The sequence below is a fragment of the Strigops habroptila genome, chromosome Z (genome assembly GCF_004027225.2).
Source record: "Strigops habroptila isolate Jane chromosome Z, bStrHab1.2.pri, whole genome shotgun sequence".
In the NCBI taxonomy this organism is placed as follows: Eukaryota; Metazoa; Chordata; class Aves; order Psittaciformes; family Psittacidae; genus Strigops; species Strigops habroptila.
The window spans coordinates 99,560,787-99,588,573 of NC_044302.2; the positions used below are offsets into that span (position 1 = coordinate 99,560,787).

Here is a 27,787-nt window from a genome sequence, read left to right on the forward strand (position 1 = left end):
ACAACAAAAAAAGGTTTTGCAAGTTCTGCAGAAGGTCTGATTTACAGCGGATTGAAACAGCTCATTAAGTAGACCTCTCACGTACAAAAATCGTGTATAAAATGGAACTTTCATAACTAAAAGTTAGGAAAAAAAGGGAATTAAAATAAGAAGTAAATCCAAAGTTGGAATCTGCAAAAAACTGGTTCCGTGGGCACAGCTCTCTTACAGAGGTGGTTGAAACCAGGCTTGAGGTACAAAAAATTTCTATTTACAATATCATAGCAATGGCACAGAGGACACAAAAATCTGGGAGGAAAGAAGAGAATCCCAATACCAAGCTTATGAGTTTAGCTTAGGCTGATGCTATGACACAAAGAAAGAGATGAAAGCCTGAAAGAAAGGGGCTCTGTCAGACAGTGGGAGAAAAACTGAGCACCTTAGCAGGGGAAGGTGAGGTCAAGGAAGGTCAGATAAGGATTGGACTCCTCCCAAACCCAATCACTAGTGAGCTTCTCAAGGAAGAAAATTTTCCATTACCTAAGTATTTAGAAATATAATTTATTTGAAGGTTAGAAATTCAGATGTTCTGAATCTTTTCTCCTCACTGTCCTTGTTCAGAAGCATACCACAAACAAACTGAACTGCACACCAACACAAAACACTATCTGGTGATGGAAAAAACCAGTTCCACGGATCAAAAAATTTGATGATGAATGTTCTCAATTCTGCAATACTCCGTGCTGTTCCTTCTCTCTGCTCTCATATACATGCCAAATGTACTATTGTTCTCAATTTTAAAGAATTAAATGTAAGCCCTAAACACCGAAACCATGTTATGCAAATACTCCTTAAACAATAGGGTTTTACAATGCCTGCATGAATGCCACATCATACTAGAAAAAAAACTCCTTTATATAGCAAGGTCTAAAAATATCAGCGTTTTGAAAGCTGACATACAAAAGTTAAAACCATACCTTAATTCCTGTATATGTAAGGAATGCTTCTTGGTTTTGACCTATTTTTTAATGTATTACAGCAAAAAAAAGAGCACTATGCCATGAGAACTCTACACATGCACTGGATAAGATGTCTGCACTGACATTTATTTCCAAGCAGAGGACCTGAATCACATCAAAAGTCACATCAAAACAAATGCACCATGTTGTTTCATGCAAAACATAATAAACGTGTTGTTCTACAGTCCTACATGGGGGGACTGGTTGCAAGCAAGTGCAGCAGGGGCAGTTGAGCAGCTTTTCTGTGGGTGACGGAGAAGTGCTCTGTAAGCACTTAAGGAACCAGGCCCTGGGAGAAATCCATTTAGCATGAATAAATGCAGAAAAATCACTAAGAGTCCCCAAATGCCCATGTCTACTGAAGAGCCCCTGAGGCATTCTGCGTTTGAATTATCCAAGCTGTAATAGTACATAAATAGAAATAATGAGAGACAATAGCCATGGAGAACTCCCAAGGGTTATGCAGGGCAGTGTGCTCCATGGAGGGACACTCTTCTTACTTACTTGAGCCCAACTCTAATGCCTGGGAGACATGTGGGATTCCAGGAATGAGAAGCTAACCAATTAAGATATCAAAATGCTAAACAGAAAAAACCCGTGAAACGTACTTTATGTCTTTTTATCTAATCTTGTAAAGTGAAGTGTGACTAGCTTCTGCTGAACAAAGCTTTGCTATACTTACTATTAGGTCCATCTGGCTTGTGGAGATGATGTGAAACCAAGAGACTTTTAGTGTTGAGTCTTCACAAAGGCCATGTATGAAAATAAAACGGTTTGTATGGGCATCACTGATGGGCTTACTCACCAAGAGTGTATTTAAAGGATCAGGGAATGAAAAGAGCTTCTGCCACTGGTAAAAGGTCCACACGAGGCTGGTATTGCCACGTTCTGACTTTGCTGGTTGGTGATCAGACTTCTTCTGACTTTTATTGTCTACAACTTTGCCTTCTCAGCCACATGAGTTTGTGTCCCCTTGGAAACAGGCTGTGTGCCTCAGCTGCCTGCTATTTCAGGGCAAATCCCAAAGCATCACAAATTATTTTAACCCAACCTCGGTAAACAAAGGATTGCTACCCCATCCTCCTGTTAAACAGCAAGTGTTAAACACTATTCTTTTAATTCCACAGTCCTAAACTTGAACATAATAAATTAAGTACTTCAAGATATCTTTACTCCACGACAAAAGCTTCTCATTAATATTAATGAGTATCCTTTTATCTGGCACTGCTTACATATGAACAGATATCTATAATTCATGTGCTACGAAGACATTCCAAACTGTCTCCTAAAGGAATTTGCTTATTAGTAAGTAGAAAAACATGCGGGCACCAAACACGTGTGGCAGAAGTATATAAGCAAATTCAGAAGCAACTTAGAACAATTAATGGAGGCTTTGCATTAATAAACAGGATTTTCTGCTAAAATGGAATTGAAAAGAAAAAGAAAGTAGAAAAAAAAATGGAAGCAAGGAATTTGATGTGGTGAGACTGAAATAAATATTTATAAAAGTAAGCTGAGAGTTTAATTTGCAGAAAGAAACGTATTTTTCAATGAAGGCATAAATTGTTAGGCAGCTCATGGCCACCTTCCAACAAATGTTGGGAAATCGATGCTCCTATTGCTAGAGAAGTAAAAAAACCAGAAAGCAGTAAAATCCTTCCCCAGTATAAGATAATTTCATTCCTTTTTTATGGGATGCCAAATGTGCTTGTGATTCCACTTAAAGGACATGCAAGGATGAGGAGCAACACCTAGAAACATCATCCTTCTAACTCCATCTTGTATTAAAGTATAAACTCAATAACCAGCCTGTATTAAAGTATAAACCCAATAACCAGCCTGCATTAAAGTATAAACCCAGTAACCAGCCTGCAATCTACCATAGGCTGAAACCTCCCATGCAAATCCTTTAGGAGATGCTTGTTTTGATTGGACACTTGCTCTATTTTTCTGTAACAGAGAGTAGCGAGTGGTAAAGCAAATTCAGGAAGGCTGAAAGCTATAGGGGAAGACATATGTAGTCAGTAAAAACAGAATATATATTTGTAAAGCTCAGACTAATTAAAAGGTTTGCTCTGAGCTAAATAACCCTGAATCTCCCTTAGTTGTCTCAAGGAAGGAACGTAATTCCTTTCCATGTTCTCTGTGTTTGTCCCGTTAATATTTACAAGAATACTGAATGGGCAAAGTCCACAATAATTCCATTTCATCCACTTGCTCTTAATTCAACAGGGTAAGTGTTTCATAGCTGCTGGGAGAAGACATTTGTCTTGAATTAGGACAAAACTCTGTGGGTGAGAATCAGAGGAAATTGCTGGAGAAAGCAGCCTGAGCAGAACTCCCACCCAAAAACCCATAGACAGACTCTGAACAATGAAACAACAACAAGAAAATTATAAAGATATCACTACCATGCAACCAAAGGTCCAACTTTTTATCTTTTGAGCAGCTTTTGTTTAGCATGGCTTTGCTCAAACACACTGGGTGTGAGTGTACATATGTATTTATACAATTTTGGGTCATTGCTACACTTATAAAGAAAATTGCTGTGCCCCTCCATTCTCACTCTGACAGAAAAGAATTAGGAACCATGTTAGGAGTTAATGGACTCATTCCATACGCAGAAAATCACAGGGTATGTGCACTGCTAACAGCCGTCTTTAGGCTACGACTTAGCCAAAATGTGAGTCTTGAACAGCACTTCTGTCACCAAGAGTCCTCACCTCTGGCATTGCATGTCACTCGCACTCCATCCTTACAGCAACCCCGCTCAGTGCTTTTCAGTGCCCCACCATGATTAAAATGAATGGTTGCTTGCATTCTCCTTAGAACCTTGGAAATAATACCATGGCTTTGACCTAACTTCATAAAACAGAGCTTCAATATTGCAGCAGTAGAACAAGAAATGAGCTGCCAGGAGGACATATTATCATGCTGTTTTGTCTTACGCCTTCATTTCATTCCCCCCTGCTTTTCTTCGAAGCCCTGCCCTAAACATCTCTTTGCCATTCTTGCTCCACAGGAATGAGTTTTATTGTTTACCTCAAAGCTAGCTTAGAAGGGGCTTGGAGCAACCTCCTCTAGTGGAAGGTGTCCCTGCCTGTGGCAGGGGGCTGGAACTGGATGAGTTGGTCTCTTCCAACACAAACCACCCTGTGATTCTATGATTCTATGACTGACATTCTCTTCGGTAAGGTCCTTCCTGATCTTAGGGATGCCCTCCTCTCTCCATGGTGATCTTCTGCTAATGGTCACGGAAAGCCTCCATGTGCCTCTCGCTAATCACTACAGTTAAGTTACCCCGCTGACATAAACCTTCTGAAATTTTAACACACTAGGAAAGTTTTTGGAGGAAATAAGAAAATCAGTTGGACCTGTCAGGACTCTACAGTAAAGCTATTGCTAAGGACTTTACAGAAATGACCAGAAATTCAAACCAGACATAGGTCTCACCGCAAAGACATGCTCCCAAATATCATCTTGGTTGCAACGACTGTCTCTTGTGTAACGATGAGGTCATTTCTAGACCTCTAAAACCCCATAAGGAAAGAAAATTTGAATGCTAATGCATTTGTATCTGTAGATAACTTCTATTAACTGCTTACAGTTGGCAGTAATTTTTTTCAAATCCGAATACATACATACTTTCTTTACTTTGCAAAGTGTATTTGTGAACCTCTGAGAAACTGCTGTGAGTACCACGGGATCTAAAAAAAAGTCTGTAATTAAGGAAATGAATATTTTTTGTCTTCCGGACAGAGTTTAGATAGCATGTGCTCAGTGTGCCCTGAGGCCACACAGGGAATAAAGACAATGTAGAAAAACAAAGTAGTGAATAATACTACATTCAGAACAAAAAACCAATGCATAGTCATAATATGCATAACAATGCCTAATTAAAGACTGTGGTTTTGCTTTGAAACAAACATACTGAATTAAAACTTCACAGATAACGTTAATCTATTATTCCCTAAACTTCAAGTGAAATTTTGATCAAGGCAATATTTTTTTTTTTAATGCAGTGGTAAAACACAATATATTGAGTGTATCATTCAGGAGAGTACCTCCATCCATGCTGCATTAGTGATTTTGGCTCAAAAAATCTAGTTTTAATTGTATTTCCAGGCATGCAAAAGAATTTCTAGTTTGAGCTGCACTACTAAAAAGCCAAAGTCAGATCAGCAGCTCGTTCGTTCCCCTACAACTTCACCAGTCAGTAATTCAGAGAGATGCTCCCTCTTGATACACAGACTGCAATTGCAAAGGCACATTTATTCAAACCAGCAAATACAGAAATTAAAATTTTCAAATTTTACTTATGCATTCCTTTGTCAATAAATCATGTTGGATATGAAATACATTGATAGGAAAATACGTTGAAAGGAATGGAGAAGAGAGCTTTCTATTAAAAGTGTATGGTACTTTATCATGAACTCAAAATTCATACTACAATATTTGGTATAACACAGATGTATGTACATGTGTACAGACACACACAGCTTCCTCCAAAAGAGATATTTGTTGGAAATATTACTACTGGCTGCAAATAGCACTGATATGCAGGTATACAAACTTTGAAAGCAACTGAAATGCTTAAAAATTTTAAGAGGTGCATCAAGGTGCTGCTACTTGAAAAAAGGAAGAAAAATGCCAGATAATGTCAAATAATATAATATATAATTATTTTTCAACACCAAGACCAAGATTAAGTTTAATCTCTATTACTAAACCTTTCCTGTAAAAGCATAACAGCGCTGTACTTTAAAAATAAATACCACAAGTAAAAATTGTCTACATCCTTCATCGTAATGTCAACATCAATCCCCTTTGTTGAATTTCTGTGGATTCATGTACCTAGATACAGACCTGCGAAATGCAGGCAGTCATAAATAAACCTCTTTCCAAAGGAAAATTCACGTCAAAATAGATAGGAAATAAAAAAATAGGTCTTTTCATCCTGAAAAATATCTGCGTCACTGAAAGAAACATTTATCAAGAGCACCAATTTTTTTATTTTTTTATTTTTTTTAGGGATGTTAATATCCAGTCAGAATCCAACAGCAGCGGATGCTGAACAAAACAAGGGGTAATGCAGCATTTCGTAAGAGTTCAATTCACTATGGAAAAAGCTACAGTTAATCATCCACATGGAGGATAATTTGGCTTTAAGAAGCCCTAGCTTGCCCTTGCCCAGTTCAGTACAAGTGCTGTGCCAACGTCCTGGGAAGCCAGCCCACAGCATTTTCTTAATTCCTGTTATTCAACATTTTTCTTTATTTTCCTTATTTCTCTTTTCTTAGTAGCTACAGCCTTTGTACAGAACCCATGCCCTTCCTTACGTACGTGTTAGAAATAACACCAGGCCCTTTCATCTGCTTCATTTTATGTGTGTATTTATTACAAACAGTAAAGCTGACCTTCCTAATACTGCATCCTAAATTTGATGTTCAGTGATTTTCTCCTCCTTGTTCTACAGCTCGTAAAAAATGCCCGTAAAACAACCTATGCAAATGTAGAGCAAGGACCTGTAACGCTTACAGACACAACTCCTGAGTATGTATCAAGAACACACCGTGGTCTTTAGCATCTACAGAACATTTTTAGAAATACATTAGAGACAGTTTGAAACGCTCTACACTACTCATCATTGTAGGAAGATGACAGATTCGGAACAGATCATCTGGAAGCCTTTAAGGAAGGAAAAATGTTTGGAGTACTGCATTCGCGCAGCTTTTGTCTCCATCACCAGTACTGCTTTCCCAAACGAAAACACGTGCGATCAAAATCACCACAGCTCACAGCAGGAAAAGGCTTGTCAGCATCCTGAAGGAGCTCTGTCTTTGACTGGCCCTTCATCTTTTATAAAAATACTTCCCATAATTAGCAAAAAACCACGTCTGACCCACGTTTCATAACCCAACCTCGACAGAGCTAAAATGTCATCGTGTTTCTTTCCTGTAGTCTGCCTCTCAGGGTTGTTAATTTTTGTTTTTCAGTCAAAAAGGTGTCACAGACATTGCGACTAAGTTTTAGAAACATTACATGGGCATGAAGAGCCCTTACGTAAGAGAAAGCAGATTTATTTTAAGTAGCAGTTCAAAGTTATTGTTTGTTACATTTTCAGTAGGAAAAGGGTTATTTCCCACATACAGTCATCCTAAATTACCTTATTCACTACTGAACTTGTCATTCTTACAGAAAGGTTACTTTATTGCCTTCAGACAAACACCCTCAAGCCATGGGATTGGTGGGAAAGCTGATAGAGATTTGATTTAATGATTCATTTCAGCATTCTTGCAGTTGTGCAATATTTTTCCGTCTTAAAAACCAACATGATATATATTTTTCTTAAGTCCCAGTCCCTCAAGATGCACAGTAATTAAATTTAGATTGTCTTAAATTTATTTGGAAATTAACCTCATTCCCATAGAGAAAAGAGGTTGTGCTTTGCACTTTACCTCCCACTCAGTTTTATACATCTTATTCCCCTGTGTAATTCTTTTTGCCTCTATGAATTCAAAAATCCTCCTAAACTCCTAAAAAACCCCAACCCCACCCTCCCCAAAATGTGTTTTTTAAAAAGACAAATTTCTTTTTGTTTCTTTTGTTTGATGTTCCAGGTCATCTTGTTTTTGCCGAAGCAAAGAAAACAGTTCCAAGAACTCAATTAGCAGGATGATAAAGCAAACACCAACAACTTTCTATTCTATACCGTACAAAAAGCAAGTACAACCCTCATGGCTTGGGATGCCAATTGCCCTCCACCTTGGGAAACAGATGACAAAGCTAGAGCATGGGAACAAATACGAGTTGTATTTCAATGGGATATTACAAAGAGACATAACATGGCTTTCTAGGCACATACAAATACCTTCCTGAATTGAAATTCATTCAGGTGACAGGCAAAGGTGTACAAAGATGAGTTTTCACAACCCGACTGGTGTAATCTGGATTAATCTGAGACCAAAACTATTCTGGATACTTAAGCAATTTGTAAATGTGATCTACTATACAAACAATATAAAGGTGCTTAAACGAAAAATCAAGATAATTGTAGTATTTCCAAATTAAGCCAAGTTGTGACAAACTGATGAAGTCAAGGCTAGATAAGTGGATAGAAATCTGGCTGAATGGATGGGCTCAGAGACCTATGGTCAGCAGCATGAAATCCAGCTGGAGGCCAGTCATGAGTGGTGTACCCACATATGGATTCTGGGGCCAATGCTCTTTAACATCTTCATTAATCACAGAATCCCAGCCTGGTTTGTGTTAAGAAGGGACCTTAAAGCTCATCCAGTTCCAACCCCCTGCCACGGGCAGGGACACCTTCCACCAGAGCAGGTTGCTCCAAGCCCCTGTGTCCAACCTGGCCTTGAACACTGCCAGGGATGGGGCAGCCACAGCTTCTCTGGGAAAAGTCTGTGCCAGCACCTCAGCACCCTCACAGGGAAGAACTTCTGCTTAAGAGCTCATCTCAGTCCACCTGTTGACCCGGCTGGTGGTGCACAGTTCATCCTTGCCAAGACTGCAGGTGATATGGAACTGGGAAGAGATGCACCACACAGTCACGCTGCTGTTGAGGGGATCCTGAACAGGCTGGAGAAACAGCCAACAGAGACCTCGTGAAGCTCAACAAAGGGCAATATCAGATCCTGCACGCTGACCAGCTAGAAAGTAGCTGTGCAGAAAAGGACCTAAAGAGTCCTGGTGGACAACAAATTGAACGTACACCAGCAGTGCACCCTCATGGCAATGAAAGCCCATGGCACCATGGGCTGCATTAGGCAGAACGTTGCCAGCTCATCAAGGGAGGTGACACTTCCTCTCTGCTCAGCACTGGGGAAGCCTTATCTAGAGCGCTGGGCTTTCCAGCAGTGCAGACACGCACATACTGGAGTGAGTCCAGCAAAGAGCCACAAAGATGATTAAGTGATTGGAGTGTGTGACCTAGGACTGATTAGCCTAGGGAAGAAAAGGCTCAGGGGGATTGCAGTGCATACAAACATCTGATGGGAAGGTGTAAAGATGACGAAGCCAGACTCAGTGGTGCCCCGAGAAAGGACAAGAGGAAATGGACACAAACTGAAATACAGGAAACTGCATTTAAACATAAGGGGGAGAAAAAAAAAAGAGCAAACAAGTTACCCAGAGAGTTTGTGGAGTCACCATCCTTGGAGATATTAAAAATCAACTGGACACAGCCTTGGGCAACTGGCCCTAGGTGACTGTGTGTTGGGCAGGGGCATGATCATCATAATCTCCAGAGGTGCCTCCCACCCAGTTTGGTGACTCCTTGAAATCACCATGAGCATTTAGCACAGTTGAGACAAACAATAAAACGCAGGCAACACTGCCTGCTGGAAACAAACACCGAGTCAATGTAGAAGCCAAGCAAAGCCACAGCTGCATTACAAACCATTTTGGGAAATACAGAAAATTTATTTTAGGGTAAAATCCTACAGTAGCAAAAGGATGGCTTGGTGATTAATTGGAAGAATTCAGCAACAGAAAGATCCAATTTTATTTATTTACTTATAATCACCAATTTTTAATTTCTGCTGGGTGAATGCTGCATAGAAAGCAAGGAGTTGCATCTCTTTGCACTGTGGAGGAAAGCAAAATATCTACATTGAATTCTCTTGAAGCTGTTCTGCAAAACTGAGGAGCAATCACAGCAGTGTTCACAGTAAAACTCCAATTTAAGAGAGCACAGGTCTTCATGTCACCAAACAGATAACAAGAACTTTCATGGTGTCTAACAGCCAGTAGGGTTGATATTCACCTTCAGTAGAGTAGAGCTTCTTGTGACACTCACTTCTTAGTAGAAGACCACTAATAAGGACTGCAATCTATGCAAGCTTACAAATAAGGGCTGAATTTTCACCAACTGGAAGTCAAAAAAACTATCAAACTATTCCTGACAAGTCACTTCCCTTGGAAGTACCTTCTTATCCCACCTACAAAATTCTATTTTCCTTTCATAAAATGTTCTGATAACTAATAAGTAACACAGATGGGATGCAATACTGCACGTTACACACCTAGAAGTATTTAAAGTGACCGAGCATGCGAGGCAGGAATATTAAATGGAAACTTGAAAATCTTCTTTCATTAGTGTACACGTATTGAACTAGTTTTCAACTAGGCTGACGCCCCATAAAGCTTTTCCAGCATTTAGAAGAAAAGCCAACTGCTAATCACTGTCCTGGAGGTTACACTGGGGCTGCAGGATTAGTCATCTTTGGAAACCAGTTGTGGTTGTTCTTATTTTCCTCTCCCACTGCTTTTTCTGATCTGCGGCTGGTGCAGTGGGAGCATTCTCATCAATGTTTTCTCACAAGTTCAGCTTACAAACACGAAAGAACAAAAACACTTAAGAACAGCTCACAGCTCTCAACCCCGACATCCTGCTGTAGAGTGGGGATCCAAAACCTCCTTACACAACTTAAATCAATCTTTTGGAGGGTTAGAACAAAAAGCTGACTAATCCCCCTCCTCCACTTCTCCCCCCAACACCTGCCCCCAGCATTTCTTGGTCAACTAGGCTGTGGTGAAGAATGGTGATACCAAAATGGGAGGAGAAATGACAGTTCTTGCAGTTGGATGCCCTGGCAGTGTTCAAGGCCAGGTTGGATGGGGCTTGGAGCAACCTCCTCTAGTGCCTGTGGCAGGGGGCTGGAACCTGGATGAGCTTTAAGGTCCTTTCCAACCAAAACTATTCCATGATTCTATGATAAATAGTTCTTACTAATTTTGCAGATCTGGAGTGTTTTAGTTCATTGAGATCAGTACAGATGCATGTGGATGACAGTTTACAAGTCTTTAGCAGCTATACCTCTGTTAAGCAAGTCTCAATGTTCCCTGTTCCATCCTTCCAGCTCCTTTCCTTCCCATCCTGACCCATGTTCCCCTGTGGAGCCAGGCCAGGTCTGCAGGACTCAGCATCTCAGGGGCTCTGCCTTCATTGCAATGTTCTTACACCACCTCACTGGTGGCACTTGCCTCTTTGCCGGAGAACCACTAACTTAAGCTGAACGGCTAGACAGCTGAGAGATCACCCAGAGCTACTCCAGAAGGAGAACCATAAGGATGATGCTTCTAATCACTTATATTGTTAATCAATTATTAAATAAAGATACTATTTAAAACAAACAAACAAATTTTTCCACACTGATGCTCTTTGTAGCTGCAATTAATTAGGAGAATGGAAACTCTTGAATTTTCACTCAGCAGTTCTACCCTGCGGCTCCTGTGCAGAACATCTCTGCAGAACATATCAAAACACTTGCTTTGAGACAGTCTGGGCTTACTGAAAAAAATCTGAATTTTACTGTATCAGATTTCTCTCTTGGACTCATCACTTTTAAACTAACATACTGTTATGTATCCTGAAGTCAGCCGGTACCTCTAGACCAACCAGGTGGACTTGTACAATCAACCCAGAATCAGCAGACAACTCAGTCACGCATTTTATGCACCATATCCTGCTAACCAAATCACATTTCAAGTGAAAGCCACCTACAGTTTTAAAAGTATGTTGTGAGGTTTCCTTTTTTAATTTTTCTTTTTTTAACTGCACTACTGATTGTTGGATTTATTGATTAAAAACTACTGCTGAACTAAACTTTTATGCATTTTATGGAGTGGGAATCTTTGCATGCAACCTTAAAAGCCAAGCTTGCCTCCTATTGATAACATAAATCTCTTGTTGCTTCTGTTCTTCAGAGTCCTTTGCCAAAATTTCATTCATCCCCACTGTTCATATGCATGATTTGAATCCCTTAATCACTTATTTGTCTCCAAGAGATATCTGCAAAGTTCTTTGAAATATTTTAGTACTTACGGTACTACCCAGTTCCAGGTAGATACCGAGATCTCTCTCTAGACATCCACCTCTATGGATTAAACATTTAATTCTCAATTTATTGCAAGATGTAAACACTTAAAAGGAAAAAACCTGAGGTATGCATTCTGATGCTTAACTTTAGCTTTTCTGGTTGCATCTATCTTAATCACAATTACCAACTGTGCTAATTCTAGCTGCAGTCAGTACTTTCCACTAGTTCCATCAGAACTTCAGGAGTGCTGGAATCACAGCTACAGTCTGTTGATTGCAACGAAAGCTCATGATGAAGAGGACTTCTGCGTAAGCCAAAATGTAGCTTTGGTGAGAATCTCTGCTTTAATTTGACAAATCGGAAGATGTTTCGAATCAGTAACATATGTTTGTTATTTTCCAAGTGAATAATTTTCTATATTTAGGCAATAATTACACATTTTACTAAGTTGCCTTCACTAGTCAAAGTTCATGCAATGCTGTCTGGGAAACCAAATCAGACAACAGTGGATCACCTAGGTGGACAAAACAGAGAATAACCCATGCTGCAGTCCTTGCTGCCAGTGACAATGACTTACGGAAGCTGCTGGAGAGGTGGAGTTGATGTTCTGCACCAAAGAGGTGATGTTCTGTACCTTACGAAAGCCAGCAGACACTGCACAGAAGCTGAACCTCAGTAAGGCTTTTTGGTCTTGGATTGACAGAAGATTGGCTTACATGAGCAGAAATTCTTTCTGCTTTCAGCTAAAAACTATTAAACCGTATTCAGTCTGACATCCATTTTATTAGCATTCTCCTGAACTCTTCAGGAAAGCTTTAGAATATTTCTCTTTACAGTTTCCAAACAATAGCTTATTTACATACTTATAAAAGAATAAGACACCCTCCCCAATCCTGATTAATTGCCAGACATTACGTATGAGCGCAAAACCCCCGAACTCCGAACATACTGCTACGATGGAAATGTGTGAAAGTAATTTTGTTCCAATTTCATCTCATGGGAACGTGGGCTCATAAGCATTCAATTAAAAATAATTCCGTCTGATTGAGATGTGTTTTAGTTTCACATGCTAATGTGGTAGAATGCGTCTAGATCATGTCTGTGATAAATTTTTACCAGGGTGGGAGGAATAAAGATTATTTTATAGAAAGAACATAGCTCTTCCAGTTTTTCCCTGTCAATTTCTTTTTTTTTTGGTGCATGAGAATGTAGGGGTTTGGCAACCACTGCTGGTTTGTACTATTTGGGTCACATCACCTGGGGGACAGTACCTGAGAAGATAACATTTGTAATGGGAAAATTCTGAACCAAAATGCAGCTTTTTAAAGAAATCTGTAGGACAAACAAAACAACAAAATCCTGCATGGCAATCTGCCTGTAACTCTGATTTTTAATGCCAGAAGAACTCACTTTGATCAGCTCGTCTGACACAGGCCATAGGAATTCCCTCGGCTACTTCCTCCTTCAAGCCCAATAGCTGTGGTTGGACTTGGACATATCTTTTAGGAAAGCAGCCAATCTCATCTAAAAATTCCAATCTTGGGAAATCCAGAGCCCTTGTTAAACTATTCCAATGAATCATCCACCATGCAAAAAAAAGATGAACCAGTCTCAATTGGTTTTGCTTCCATTTCCACCTACTGGAGTGCATTATACTTTTGTGTACTAAAGGGCCCCTTATTAAAAGAATTATTTATCCTTAATCTGTCAAATAATTTCAGAGTACTCCTAAAACTGCCCTAGAGTACTTCCAAGTCCTTTAAAACCAATGCTACCTAGACCTCTTATCCCAAGTGCGTGCCCTACATGAATGGAATTCTACCAGCTCTAAGAAAATACACTTTGCCTGCATCAGGCTTAGGCAGTTACTCTTTGACATTGGCAATCTTTCCCCTTTATTGATCACAGCTTCCCTAAAAACTATTTTCAATACACTATTTTAAATAGGTTAGGAGTTAAACCAATGCATGAGGGCTTCCACTAGATGTGCACCCCCTGGATGGGCATCCAGTTAAAAAGCATTTTGAGACCTACAAGCTACGGGATTTTTCACCCACCAAATACCCACAGCATCGATTTGATATCTCACTGGTTTCTTGGTCGATATGCCGTGCAGTACGAAGACAAAGAATTTGTAATAGAATTATTTATAAACAATTCCCCACTGCCAAGACACTCAATGTTGAGTGTAAAGTGATCCTTCCATAATAAAACAACCCAACCCTTCAATAAAATTATCAGCAGCTGACTAAAAATCACAATAAAAAAGCAATAAGACATTAAATTATTCATTCAGCAGACCTCTGACCATATTTTGTTTTAATTCTATCTTATTTCCCAAAGGAAAATGATTAAATGAGCTGGATTTCAGGGAAATGTTCCACACCATCCAGTGGCCAAAGAAAAAGCCTCATCTCCTGCTGGTGATGGAGATCAGGAACTGAGTCCACACAAAATATTTTGCATGGAAGTTCAGAGAACAGTTTCCATAAAAAGTTACCAGCTGCTCTATAGAAATCTCAGCATCCTAACAAACCAGCCGGCATCCTCAAAGGAATATTAATGTAGCTTGATAATCTCTTTTCTTCTTTGTCCATTTTTACTTATTTTTAACTTACTTCTTAAGTGAGTTAATGAAATCATCAGATGTTTACACACTAAGAAATCTAAAATGCACATAGCATAACTACTGAAATCAATGATTATTCCAGCAACCCACGGCATTGGTTTGCATTGAAAATAAAAAGTAAAAAATTAATATTAAAACCATTAGGAAAAATACCATCTTTGAGTCTTTAGGTTAAACACTGGTAAAGACAGCAGTTGGAATTTGTCAGTGTACAGATGATAATGTTATGAAAAAAACTTTGTTAATTGCCACAGAAATGCACAATCTCCAACTCTGACATTAGAAGCTGGATGAATAATGACCTGTGTCTCAACAGCAAGAGAAAATTCCCAACTAACCCGTGATTATACTCTATGATAAACTAATGATATTGTAATCCCTGAATGGGTACCAATTCTGCTCTCATCAGCCTTCTAACTTGGCAGAATGCTAAGTGGAATACATGGAATAGTGCTTATGGGAACAGAAAGGAAAAAGGAAAGTAAAAGGAAAAGAACCCACAGACTGTCAGTCAGATGCCAGTTTTGGAGGCAAGGTGCAGAATCTTACTAAAATATCCTGCAGAAAAAAAATTTTAAGAAGTATTGTCAAAAGAAGAGTAGTTTATTCTTATAGAATCATAGAATCATAGAATAGTTAGGGTTGGAAAGGACCTTAAGATCATCTAGTTCCAACCCCCCTGCCATGGGCAGGGACACCTTGCCCTAAACCATGCGGCCCAAGGCTCTGTCCAACCTAGCCTTGAACACTGCCAGGGATGGAGCATCCACAATCTCCCTGGGCAACCCATTCCAGTGCTTCACCACCCTCACTGTAAAGAACTTCTTCCTTATATCCAATCTAAACTTCCCCTGTTTGAGTTTGAACCCATTACCCCTTGTCCTACCACTACAGTCCCTAAGGAAGAGTCCCTCCCCAGCATCCTTATAGGCCCCCTTCAGACACTGGAAGGCTGCTATGAGGTCTCCACGCAGCTTCTCTTCTCCAGGCTGAACAGCCCCAACTCTCTCAGCCTGTCTCCATACGGGAGGTGCTCCAGCCCTCTTATCATCCTCGTGGCCCTCCTCTGGACTCGCTCCAACAGCTCCATGTCCTTTTTATGTTGAGGACACCAGAACTGTACGCAGTACTCCAAGTGGGGTCTCACGAGAGCAGAGTAGAGGGGCAGGATCACCTCCTTTGACCTGCTGGTCACACTTCTTTTGATGCAGCCCAGGATACGGTTGGCTTTCTGGGCTGTGAGCGCACACTGCCGGCTCATGTTAAGCTTCTCTAATTTATTTTTAAAAAGTACTTAAATCCACCAAGGGTTTTAGACCTTTAGACTGCAGAAATATATATTAAAAAACCCCAACACCTCAACCAAATCAATTTTTAAACTAATTTATCTACCATTCCAAAACCAGTTTGCTTTAGTGACAAATGAAATGAAGCTATTTCTCTCTTGTGATTGATACAGATGCTGCCGTTTTCATTGTTCTATTTCTAACCCTAAAACATAAGGGGGGTTATTCGTAAGAGATGAAAAAGCTGTTGTTCAAAACTTATAAAGACTTAAAAAGCCTTTTCAATAAAGTCCAATTACTCACAAATTATTTTCCTTCTCTCACAGCTTTTATTGAGTTATTTAACCAAAACCTTTTTCAATAGTTCCTGTGACTGGGATGCCTTAAGAGATAAGACTCAAGCATAATTTTCCTGTAGAAGTAAGATTTTTTTGTCACCTTTGGAAATTGGCTCATTCTCAACCAATTTCATCTGCCTACACCAATTCACAACGACATATATATTTCACACACCACTTTGGGTAGAACCCTACCTGCACTGACTTCACTCTGGGTGACTGGCTTGCAGTTTACCCAAGGTGTGATACCAAATAGAGACCTTCCCATTTAAAGTCAAAATAATATTGCTCATCTTCTTGACTTCTGTGTTTATATGTTGTACCACCTACTAGACGTTTATAATACAACCACTATTATTTCTCAAGAATGCTTTGATTCTCTTTACATGGTGGCCACTTTCAGTATCAGCTCTTATGCGTTAAGCTCCTAAGGATCAACATTTGGTACTTCATATATAAAGTATCACACCAAGAAGTATCAGAAGTGATATAAATTATTTTCAAAAGTTATAAGTAACTGAGTGCTTTAACTGGAAAGAGCAGGAAAATAGAAAAGAACCAGTCTTCAGAAAGCTGAAGAGGCTCTGGAAGAAAACACCCAGATCTCTTATCCAGAGAGTACTCTTGCAAAGCTGAGGTACTGACTATTTTACTTGCAGTAAGTTAGGGTGAGATTTTTAACTTAACTGCTTAAAAACTGAATGCAAAAAATGCTAAAAAATGATCTACAGAAGCAGAGGAAAAGAATTCACACCTGTCAATATCCATCTGAAAAAACTGATGTACTCTTCCGTATTGCATTAATCCATGCAAAAAACATTTAAGTTTCAATAATAAACGTCACCTGCCTCATGTTTCTCCCCACCTACCCTTCACGGATTAAAGCCAAAGAAAGTATGTAACACTTGCAAATATTTTTAGCTGTTTTTGAGGATGATACTCTGATTCCTTTCCTGTATATACTGAAGAATGTGCCAGGTATCCATATCCTGACAAAGGACTGTCTATAATATACAACTGGACTGAAAGCAGCCCTGAGGAGAAGGACCTGGGAGTGTTGGGTGAGGAGAAGCTCCCCATGACCCGGCTTCAGTGTGTGCTTGAGCCCAGAACCCCTCCGTGTGCTGGGCTGCACCCCCAGAGCGTGAGCAGCAGGTCAGGGAGGGGATCCTGCCCCTCTTCTGTGCTCTGGGGAGACCCCCCCTGCAGTCCTGGTCCAGCTCTGGGGCAACAGCACAAGAGGGACGTGGAGCTGCTGGAGCGAGGCCAGAGGAGGCCCCGGAGCTGCTGCGAGGGCTGGAGCAGCTCTGCTCTGGAGCCAGGCTGAGAGAGCTGGGCTGGGGCAGCCTGGAGAAGAGAAGGCTCCTGAAGGGGAGACCTTAGAGCAGCTCCAGTGCCTAAAGGGGCTCCAGGAAACCTGGAGAGGGGCTTTGGACAAGGGCCTGTAGGGACAGGACAAGGGGAATGGCTTTAACCTGCCACAGGGGAGATTGAGATGAGCTCTGAGGCAGAAGCTCTTCCCTGGGAGGGTGCTGAGGCGCTGGCACAGACTTTTCCCAGAGAAGCTGTGGCTGCCCCATCCCTGGCAGTGTTCAAGGCCAGGTTGGACACAGGGGCTTGGAGCAACCTGCTCTAGTGGAAGGTGTCCCTGCCTGTGGCAGGGGGTTGGAGCTGGATGAGCTTTGAGGTCCCTTCCAACACAAATCAGTCTGAGATTCTATGATTCTATAAATTCCTGGGATCCAGCTCCAATGCCCCAGCAGAGCTCACACACCAAGGGAAAAGGAGCTGGCAACTGGTTAACAAACACAAGTTGGCTTTATGCAGTACTTCACCATCACATTACAGCAACAGAAACATTTCTGGTAATTAGCAGAATTTTTCAAAGCTAACTTCCAAGGCCCTCATCCCGCACAGACTGCACATTCTTAAATTAATGCAATTGCATAATTCCATCAACACTGATGGCATGGGAGGAGTATAGCTGCAAAGCTCATCCTCTACTGGCTCCAGACAACATGCCAGAATGCTTCTGAAAGGGAGTATTAAAATCTTACTAGATACATTTTCCTATTTAAACTAACCTAGTGTTAAATAATAAAAGATAGGTAAAACGGGTAAACTGTGAATTTGACATCATATTTCTTTGTCTTTTTTTATACTCCGGGCAAAAAAATTCTATTCAAATGAATCCATATAATTTTTTCTTTTGCTCTACTGCTTCATGAACATGTTTACTCAATTTACAAGGTTCAGTAAAACCATATTTCCTGCTTTCACACACACAATGTTAAGCTAGCTATGAAAATAAAACCATCCTTAATTTGTTCAGCATCCCAAAACAAATCATTGCTTGTTAACTGCCTTTTGCTAGTACATGCACTAAGCCAGTTTCATTTTCAAAAACAATTTTCCTGAGATTGACTGCAACCAGAAGAGGTTTAAAACAAAAAGGGAACACACACGAGCATTAAAACATCACACAACGAACACGCAATTCAGAAGGAAACCATAATGGTAAGAGTGGGAGAATGTAATTCACATCACGAAGCAGTTACTGCAAGAATCAATGAACAGCACAGCCACAACAGAATTATTAGACAGATTACAATCCCAGACTCAATATTTATGCTATGCTAATGCACTGCATAATAAAATAGGTATTGTGTCTCCTCTGTTTTTATAATTTAGAAAAGCCACCAAAAGCAACACTGGTACTAAATCTCAGTCAAAGCTGCCCGGAGTCCTGGTGCTGTGGGCTTCTTCCCTGCAGGATACCGGAATATGTGCTATATATATATATAGTACATATATACTATTTTCCTTCCCCTCTCCCTCACTTTAACCAGTGTTTGCTGTTCAGTGAGTGTGGGATACAGTGTGCCTATAGATTTGACACGTCACCACCAGTATCTTACACAAATCCATGGTACCTTGAAAACTTGAACGTTGATCAGCCAGCAGCAAAAACACCCTTTGTAAGTGCTTTAATGGAAAACAGTAGTTATTAAGTACTAATTAGTCAGTGCTGTCACTCCAAAACTGCCTTCATCTTTTCTCCTTTAAGTAAGACAAAATAAAATGCGGTAAAACCAAATTAATTCTCTCTCCTCACCTCCAAATTAAAAGGACAACTGTTCGTGTACATATTCATGTTTGCACACAAAATGTACTGAAATAGTAATAAAAACTTAAATTCTATGGGACATCTAAAGACAGGCAACATCATCTTGGCGGTATCAGGACAGCGTTAGAGACCAGCCATTAGTCAAGGCTAAGTTTTATATTATTTACCAGGAGCACTGCAAAGAAGCCTGGATGGGAGGGTTGTAATTTATAAACCACCATAATAAATAATTCTCTGCCTTTTGTAATTTACGCATTCCATCTCTTCTCTAAGCAGGATAAAATATTGCAGTACTTACTACAGGATGGATCCACAGATTCCCACGAAACACACTTTTTTTGACACCTCCATTTATGCCACTGTATTTAACGTTATTTATGGACTTCCGCAAGCAAGTTTCCTGAGCACACACTTTTCTACCCATATATCACCAGAACAACAACAGAGAATTAGCCACTAAAACCTGCTACCTATATATTTTTCTAGCAGCATTTTCTATTTCAAATACCCCGTCCTCCTCCTATCTCATAAAAGGATAGCCTGTAATGAAAACCTGAGATTTTACAATCTCCCTGGCTGATATATTCTAATATATCTCAACTGATGCGTAACTCCCATTTCAGAAAGTAATACCAGTAAACTATTTCTCCATCAGTTTCAGTATGGAGACTAACTAAACGAACTTTTTGCTCTAAAAACTTCAGAAGCTTGATATATAAAACTGCATATAGTGTTATCACTGCTTATTTTCATCCATAAAGCCACCTGAGAGGTGCAATATCCATGGAGTAGTACTTAGTCTCCCAAGGATGATTCTGCCAACTTAATGTTGTAGCACAGCCATTGTACAGAATTACCAAAATTTCATTGAAACAAGCTGGAATAATTAAGCTATTTCTTTTATGTTTTCGCGATATCATTCCTACACGTAAAACATTCCATCATAAACAAGATTTTGGTGCAGACTGCCCTCATTATTATTATTCATTTTTAAATAATGCCTTTGAAATCTTAGGGGTTTGCCTACTTTAATACCATAGCCCTGTTCCAAATTAATCTGGAGAACGCCCCTGGGACAGCTAGATTTTCATCTCCTGTTGAGATCCTTCAGTGTGACTCTCCATCATTATGTACCACTATAAAATTTCTTTTGTACAAAAAGAGTTATTTCAGCTTGCATACCATATTTTCTTCCCTTGACAAATCAAAGCTGGTTTTACTTATGTTTACTGTGTGGTCTGCTGCTATTGTATGCTGGCTTAGCTGGGAAGCTGCATTTCCACCCTGGATGTTTTCCATGTTCTGATCAATTCTGTCATGCAATTTTTGCCTTTTTTCCCTAAAGCTTCTGGCATCTTGGTTAATATATTTTACTATCTGCAGTGTCAACAGTGAAATAGTAAAACTTGAATTTTTACTTGGAGTAAACAGCTTGGAGAAAACAATTGGGTATTGCAAGTTGAATTTATTCTTAAATTCCTGCCATTTCAGAGTTTCTGTAGAGCATGTATAATTCTGCAACATGAACAAAGATTTTACGTTGTCATTTTGGGCTGGTGGATTCTCGTCATTCCCGTTCTTGAAAAGCAATTTATATAGACAATGGGCATCAATAAGACACATGTAAGACGACTTACATCTCTCCACTAATTCCAAACAAACTACGTAATCATATAGAAGCTTCATGAATCGCAGCTTATGTTCTTATGTCATAGTTTTGGGAAAAGGATTAAAATACTTTAACATGAAAAGCATTTAAAACTTCCAAAGGCCACACATTATATATATATATATATATTAAAAAAAAACAAAAACAAAAAACCAAAACATTATCAGACCCTCATTTCTACCACATTTTTTAGGACCTATATCAGGGATGCCACAAAGACACAAAACATCCCCTTATAAATTAACATTATTCCATTCATCAGTTTACTGAAAACATGCACAGATCAGTCACAGAGCATGCAGCATGCAGTAAATGGAGAGCAGAGGTTAATAACCTGGAAGCATAGGATCTGAGAATGTGAGAACAAGTTAAAGACAAGAGTTCCTCTCCATTGTCACTGAGGGTCGAGAAGCAATGCTGCAGCGTGGAGCAGTGAGAGTGGGGGAAATACAGTTTGTCCAAGACATATACATATCTCCGCAAGTGGCGGCAGGTATAACTGAAAGACAAGGGTAAAGGGAGAAAAAACAGAAAAAAGAGGTATTTTCCTTTAAGAAAGCTAATTCATGGTTTAACGTCCTTGGTTTTTGTGCCAAGAGTCAACGGATGATGCCAAGAAAGCAATGGAGCAGTTTGACATAGAACAACAGTTTCAAAGGACAGACAAATCTGTTAACCCATGCTCATACACTGGTTCTGTCACTAGTGCAAAGGGACAAACTGGATGAGAATGTAGCTTGTAATGGGACGAGGAGAAACTACCCAAAAACTTCACCCAGGGGTTTCGTGCCCTGTTGGGACACAGTGTGAGACAGGGTCAGCAGCACTGCCCTCCCTTCACTGCCAGCCTCGGCGCCATCACCTCCTCCTGCCACAGCATGGATGGGACTGAGCACAGGAAGGACCATTCTCAGAGCCAGCTCCGGGTATTGGCGGAGCTGCTGGTTCACGTGTCACACTTTGGAAACCAAAACTTCAAGTGTCACCTGCCCTCTTGGGTATTTACACAATACAGCCAGTGCAATTCTGTAATTCTTCCTTCCACTGTTTCAGACAATAAGGGCAAGGCCGTTCCTGTTTGCAAAGTTGAACTTATTTATCAAAAGGTGTGATTTTAAACCCATACCAAGAGCAATGCAATCCCATAAACCTGAGTTTTCTAACTTGCATCACAGCCACTATGACCAACATATATTAAATCATAGCCAAGACTAAGTATCTCTATTATTTAAATCCTCTATCCTAAACCTGTGTTAAATCAAAGCTTAGATCCCTCAACAATACATACATTGAGAAAAATTTTCATTCCAACTTCTGACTAATTGAGGATACTGAGTTTGAAATCACATAGTTGATCCACCAGAAATCAGTTTTCCAGCAGCCAGTGCACCTACAGTTATAAGTTACTGAAATTTTTGTTTTCTGTATGTTTTATGGGGCACATTACTTTTACTTTACAACAAAAGGCAATCTTTAACTACAATACAGTACTGAAAAATTTTAAAAAGTATTGCTGAAAAAGAATATTATATTTGATTGATGGTGTGTGTATGCATGTATTATTCATGTACTCTGTCTACCCGAAAGACAAAACTGTAGCTCATGCTGTACTAAAATACCACACCAGAAGTAATTCCCTCTTATAAAAAGTAAAACCCATATGATCAACCCTTTGACTTCTGATAACAAAACACTACAGCGTCAAGTTCTAATAGCTAAGAAGTAGTGTCTGATTACATAGGTCTGGGAAATCACGGTGGACTAGAGTTATCCCAACTAAAAGTATATATATTCCATATGCTCCATTAAACATTACGTTATTAACATTCTTTTCTTTAATGGCTACGGCTATTAAAACCACAGAACCCCCAAATCTTCAGATCTAAACCAAAAGAGGTTAGCATAGTATTTTAGAGACCAAAGAGAAAGGATCCTTTCCTATCTGGTAGTCATCCATCTCTCACATCAGATCAGCTACATGATTCCAGAATAAAAACTGGATAGAAATGAACAGGAACACAGAAATCCAACAACATCTTTAAAATAAGTGCAGATGCTCCAAGTGAAGCTGCTTCATACTGACAGGCACCAAGTCAAAGCATCAGGTTCAACCCTGAAGAAGTCAGAAAGTGGCATTTAGAAGTCTCCAAGGGTTTACTCCCACAGGTGGTTTTTTGTGGGTTTCTTGTTTGTTTTTCTACTTTCTCTACTACACAGAGCTGGTTGGGAATTGAAAGGGAAAGACAAAAATTGAATGAAACACCAAAACCAACACTGAAAAGACTCATTTGCTAACCATGAATAATGCGTGGTTTTGAATAAAAATGTACCGTGAGGATACTCTCACCCTCATACCAATCTCCAGTAATCCAGGAGCTCCCGTCCTCTTCCTCAGAGCTTGTTAGAGTTTCATGAACCAGCAGTAGTTAAAATGACCGCTCTCATCACCACTCTGACCCCAGAGAGGGCAGACACCTTCGCTGTACACACTCTTCACTGTCTGCTACCCAGACACACGTAGGGGAAACACGTAATTTTTATATCTGTATAAAAATTAACCCAATATATCTACGTTTATTTGTAACTTAGTGCAGATTTGATGAAGGCAAAGAAAAGTTTCCTTTCCATAGAGTCTGGACAATCCCAAACAAGGGCATCAAAGAAACACTCCAAAATCAACTGGAGTTTGATGTCAATGTTAGCTGAAGGTGGAGATTAGCAGCGAGCTGAACAGTGCCTGTGTGATGGCAGAGACATATCCCATCTGAAGACAATATTTTCAGTTGGGAGACGTACAACAATCATCTAATCCAACTTTCTGACCAACTCAGGCCTGACCAAGTTCAAGCACGTTTTTAAGGGCATTGTCCAAACGCCTCTTGAGCACTGACTAGCTTAGGGCACTGACTAGCTAGGAAGCCTGTTCAAGGCTTTGACAACTCTCCCTGCAAAGAAATGCTTCCTAATGTCCAGTCTAATCCTCTCCTGATGCAACTTTGAACCACTCCCATGCATCCTATCACTGGATCCCAGAGGGAAGAGCTCAGCACCTCCCTTTCCACATCTTCTCAGGAAGTTGTATAGAGCCATGAGGTCACCCCTCAGCCATCTTCTCTCCAAACTAGATGAGCCTGAATTCCCCAGCCACCCCTCATCTGACATCCTTTCTAGCCCTCTCACCAGCTTTGTTGCTCTCCTCTGGACACATTCAGACACATTCAAGGACCTTCACGTCCTTCTTAAGTGGTGGGGCCCTGCACTGCACACAATACTCAAGGTGAGGACACACCAACGCTGAATTCAGCAGGATCATCACCTCTTTTGACTGGCTGGTTTTACTATGTTTGACGCACCCCAGCATGCAGTTTGCTCTCTTGGCATGAATGGATGCTGTGTCTTTCTGCAGCTTTATTGAGTCTCCCTGATCACCTGGAAGCTCTCCGAAGACCTTGTGTGTAACACGCAGATCATCAAACCAACAAACAAATGAGACTTTGCTAAAGATTCTTCCAAACCTGCTGTTTCTCATGTTTGTCAAAGTCTCAAGTGGCCATTGCAATTGGTTTGGTTTAGGTGATCATATCAGTTCCAATTTTTAACTCAAACTCCACGCAATTCAAGAGGTGTACACAAGACTACAGCCGTAGACTAAACACTTAGCAAAAATAACAGCTAAAAAATTCATGGATATGCTCATATCAATTTTTTTCACCCATAACTTCAAGAACAGACTTGAATGAGACAACAGCACTAAGCAAAACATGCAAAGCCACTTACATCCTTATTTATTTAAACCTGAAAGCTGGTATTTTCCCTAGTGAAGTCAACTGCAGTTTCAAAATAAATGTATCAAGGCCAAAGGCATGAACAGCACCAGCAGGCTGACATCTTTTTAACAACACAGAAATGAAGTAAATCGGGCAGGATATAGAAAAGCAGTAGAAAAACAGTACTCACTAACGCCTCTCTGAGTAGAACCTAGTCTGAAACAGCATCTAGAGGATTCAAAAGAAAAATCCCCAGTGCTAATTTTTGAGTAATTGTAATGCATAGTCTTCCTCTTGGTGCATACCAGATTTTATGAAGGATATAAATCTTTAACATTACTGAGAAAACGTAAGGTCTTGAAGACATACGTGCCACATGCATCAGCTCAGAGAAACTAGATTAATCTGCTGCAATAAAAAAAGCCAATTCTGCTAAGCCTGATTAAATATTTAGGTCATATTGTTTCTGCAGCAGAATTTGAAAAATGCACAGCAAATAACATCTTTTGTGGAGTTTGAAGACTTAATCGCTGTATTTTCCAAAGGTAAGTTATGCTACAACACGACTTTATGGGAAAGCCAATATGAAAGCTTTATTTAAAAAAGAAACAATGGAAGTAGAAGCTAATTAAACTAGTACATGCTAGTCAGCACCCCAAACTACCAGCGTACATGTGGGGAGAATGTTGTGATGTGCTGTGAACATTCTACTATTGTTCATGTCGGATAACTTGTGTCCTGCTAGTCCTTTCTCTTACGTTCCCCTACCAAACCCAAACAAAATACATTCTTGTGCTCAAATACTACACAGATGATGACAACAACTTATTAGACCATCCACTCCATGAGAATGGTTCATTTATGCTCTGCCTAAAGTATCACCTATTGATATTATTTCATACAGTATAAACAGTGGAAAGGCAAACCATCAAAAGCCTATCTGCCTTCTTGCCAACGGTAAAATACATAGTATACCTCAACCGAAATCAGAATTTTGGATTGAAGTTTTCATTTCTGTGTTGCACTCTGCCGTTGATGACATGACTAACTGTGGTGCTGATGAGCCACAGCAGAAAGAGTACTACCTATATTTGCTTTTCAGTAACAAGACTGTTATAAAAGCCTGACATGCATATGCCCATAGAAAGGTGGTCTGGTTTCTTCGGGGTGGTTTTCTGTCCATGTGGTATTAGCACAATTAAGCTGCTTAAAGGTACAATAAAAGTCAGTACTGGGGATGCAGGAGATTGCACTGACCTTCACCATGCTAGAACACTTAAAACAATTCCTCCTTTTTCAGCCAGTTTCAATACTTTTTTAACTATTCAACCTCCTAACTGAGGTTGAAAAGGACCTTAGGAGGTCTCCAGCCCCACCTCCTGCTCAAAGCACGGTTAACATTGAATACAGGCCAGATCAGGGATTTGTCCAGTTGGGTCTTGAAAGTCGCCAGGGACAGAGACTCTACGACCTCTGCAGGCTGCTGTGCCAATGCTTCCCTGACCATGACGAATTCTTGTCTTCCATCAGGCTGGAACTTCCTGACTTCAATTCATGACCACTCATTCTCATCTTCCTGCCACACACTTCTATACAGAGCTTCATTTTACCTTCTTAGTAACCCACTCCTATGTGCTCCTAACCCTTCCTCTGAAACTCCTGCCATAGCCTTGCCTTGACACCTTCTTTTCTCCAGGCTAAAAAACCCCAAATCCCTCAGCCCATCTTCACATCTTATAGAAAGCCCTCCAGCCCCTAACCACTGAACTTGCTCCGGTCCAGAAACACCCGTCCTATGTCCAGGGGCCCAAAACCTGGCTGCAGTCAGGCAGTCAGTGGTCTTGCAATGGCAAGAGTCAACTCTCCTAGCGCTTCCAGATGTGTATCTCTAGGTCCCCATACACGTGTATATGTCAGTTCTCAAAGTAATCCCTGACTTGATCCTTCTTCACTAGTGGTACTTTCCTTCCTCCTTGATCACCATCTAACTTCCTATCCTTGATCCCCATCTAACTTCCTAATCTAAGTAACAGGGTGACTTCTCTAAAAATACTTCATGCTTGCAGGCCTACTTTTGAGATACAATTATCACTAAATTTATATCTTATAGCATAGAGTGATGACAGGATTTTAAATTACATTATTGCAAAACAGCAGTTTGGGGGCGAGGGGTCGTTATAGGGTTAAAGGTGCTGTAACAACATGGAACAGAGAAGCATGAAAATTATTTAAATACTTAAGACGTGATTATTTGTGATAATGTGTCACAGACATTAAGTTCCCATGCCCCGAGGCAGCACTCTGTCACAGTACTGGCCAAATGTATACAACAGGCTTCTAAGAGGAATATTATCTTTATGCATGAAAGTATTTATAGTGAAGGAAGGCAAGGAAATGAAAACCAAACAAGTTCTGGAGATGTTTGATAGACTGAAAATAAAATTATAAATATATGAGATTCTGCTATGGAAAGGCCAAATTAGCTCTGTACAGATGAAGTTCTATCAAAGAGAACAAAAGAATTTGTATATTAGAAGCAGACACAAGCAACTGATGACCCGTAACAAAAAAAGGATATGAAAGAGCTCAGAGGAAGCATCTATTCAGCACTGATGTTTCAGACAAAGAGCAAAGGCTTTAATCACCCAGATGCACCGGTTACTTGGAAGGCACACATCCCTGGCAGCTTAAGAGATGCTACTATGGGAATGTTGCTTTTGAAACCTCCTGAGCTTTTATCCTTTGGCTAGACACTTGTGATAATTCACGGGCTCTGCATGGGATTACAGGAGGTGCCCGCAACACCCTCATTAATACAGACATTTGCATCTCAGAATGCATGAACCTGAAAATCCTCCATTGGGAGACAACGGCTGCAGCACCGCAAGAGATGGCACCGCTTCTCTGAGCACTCCTCACCCTGTTCTGCAGCAGCATTCATCCCTCTGAGCCCACGTAAATTGCGGCATTTGGAGAAAGACCTCCTTCTGGACCCAAGAGCACAATTAATGAGTTACAGAAACGTGTCTCTACACAACTTCACAGCAAATTTATTTATTCATCGTAGAAATAAGTGTATTTGTTTTACCCAAAAGCCTGTTCTTTGCTAAACTTGCTGAAGGCCATTACCATTAA

At 40.2% G+C, this 27,787-nt stretch overlaps 1 protein-coding gene across 4 annotated transcripts in view; it reads right to left on the reverse strand.

Moving 5' to 3' along the window:
* DYM (dymeclin) overlaps positions 1 to 27,787 on the reverse strand; it is a 223,273-nt gene that overhangs the window by 71,456 nt on the left and 124,030 nt on the right. For 3 of the 4 annotated variants that reach the window (XM_030471037.1, XM_030471038.1, XM_030471036.1), the window contains one exon: positions 21,220 to 21,384. The exons of the other annotated variant lie outside the window; for it this stretch is intronic. In XM_030471037.1, the coding sequence (XP_030326897.1) occupies positions 21,220 to 21,384 (165 nt within the window). The remainder of the gene's footprint in view (positions 1 to 21,219; positions 21,385 to 27,787) is intronic. 4 annotated transcript variants of the gene reach the window in all.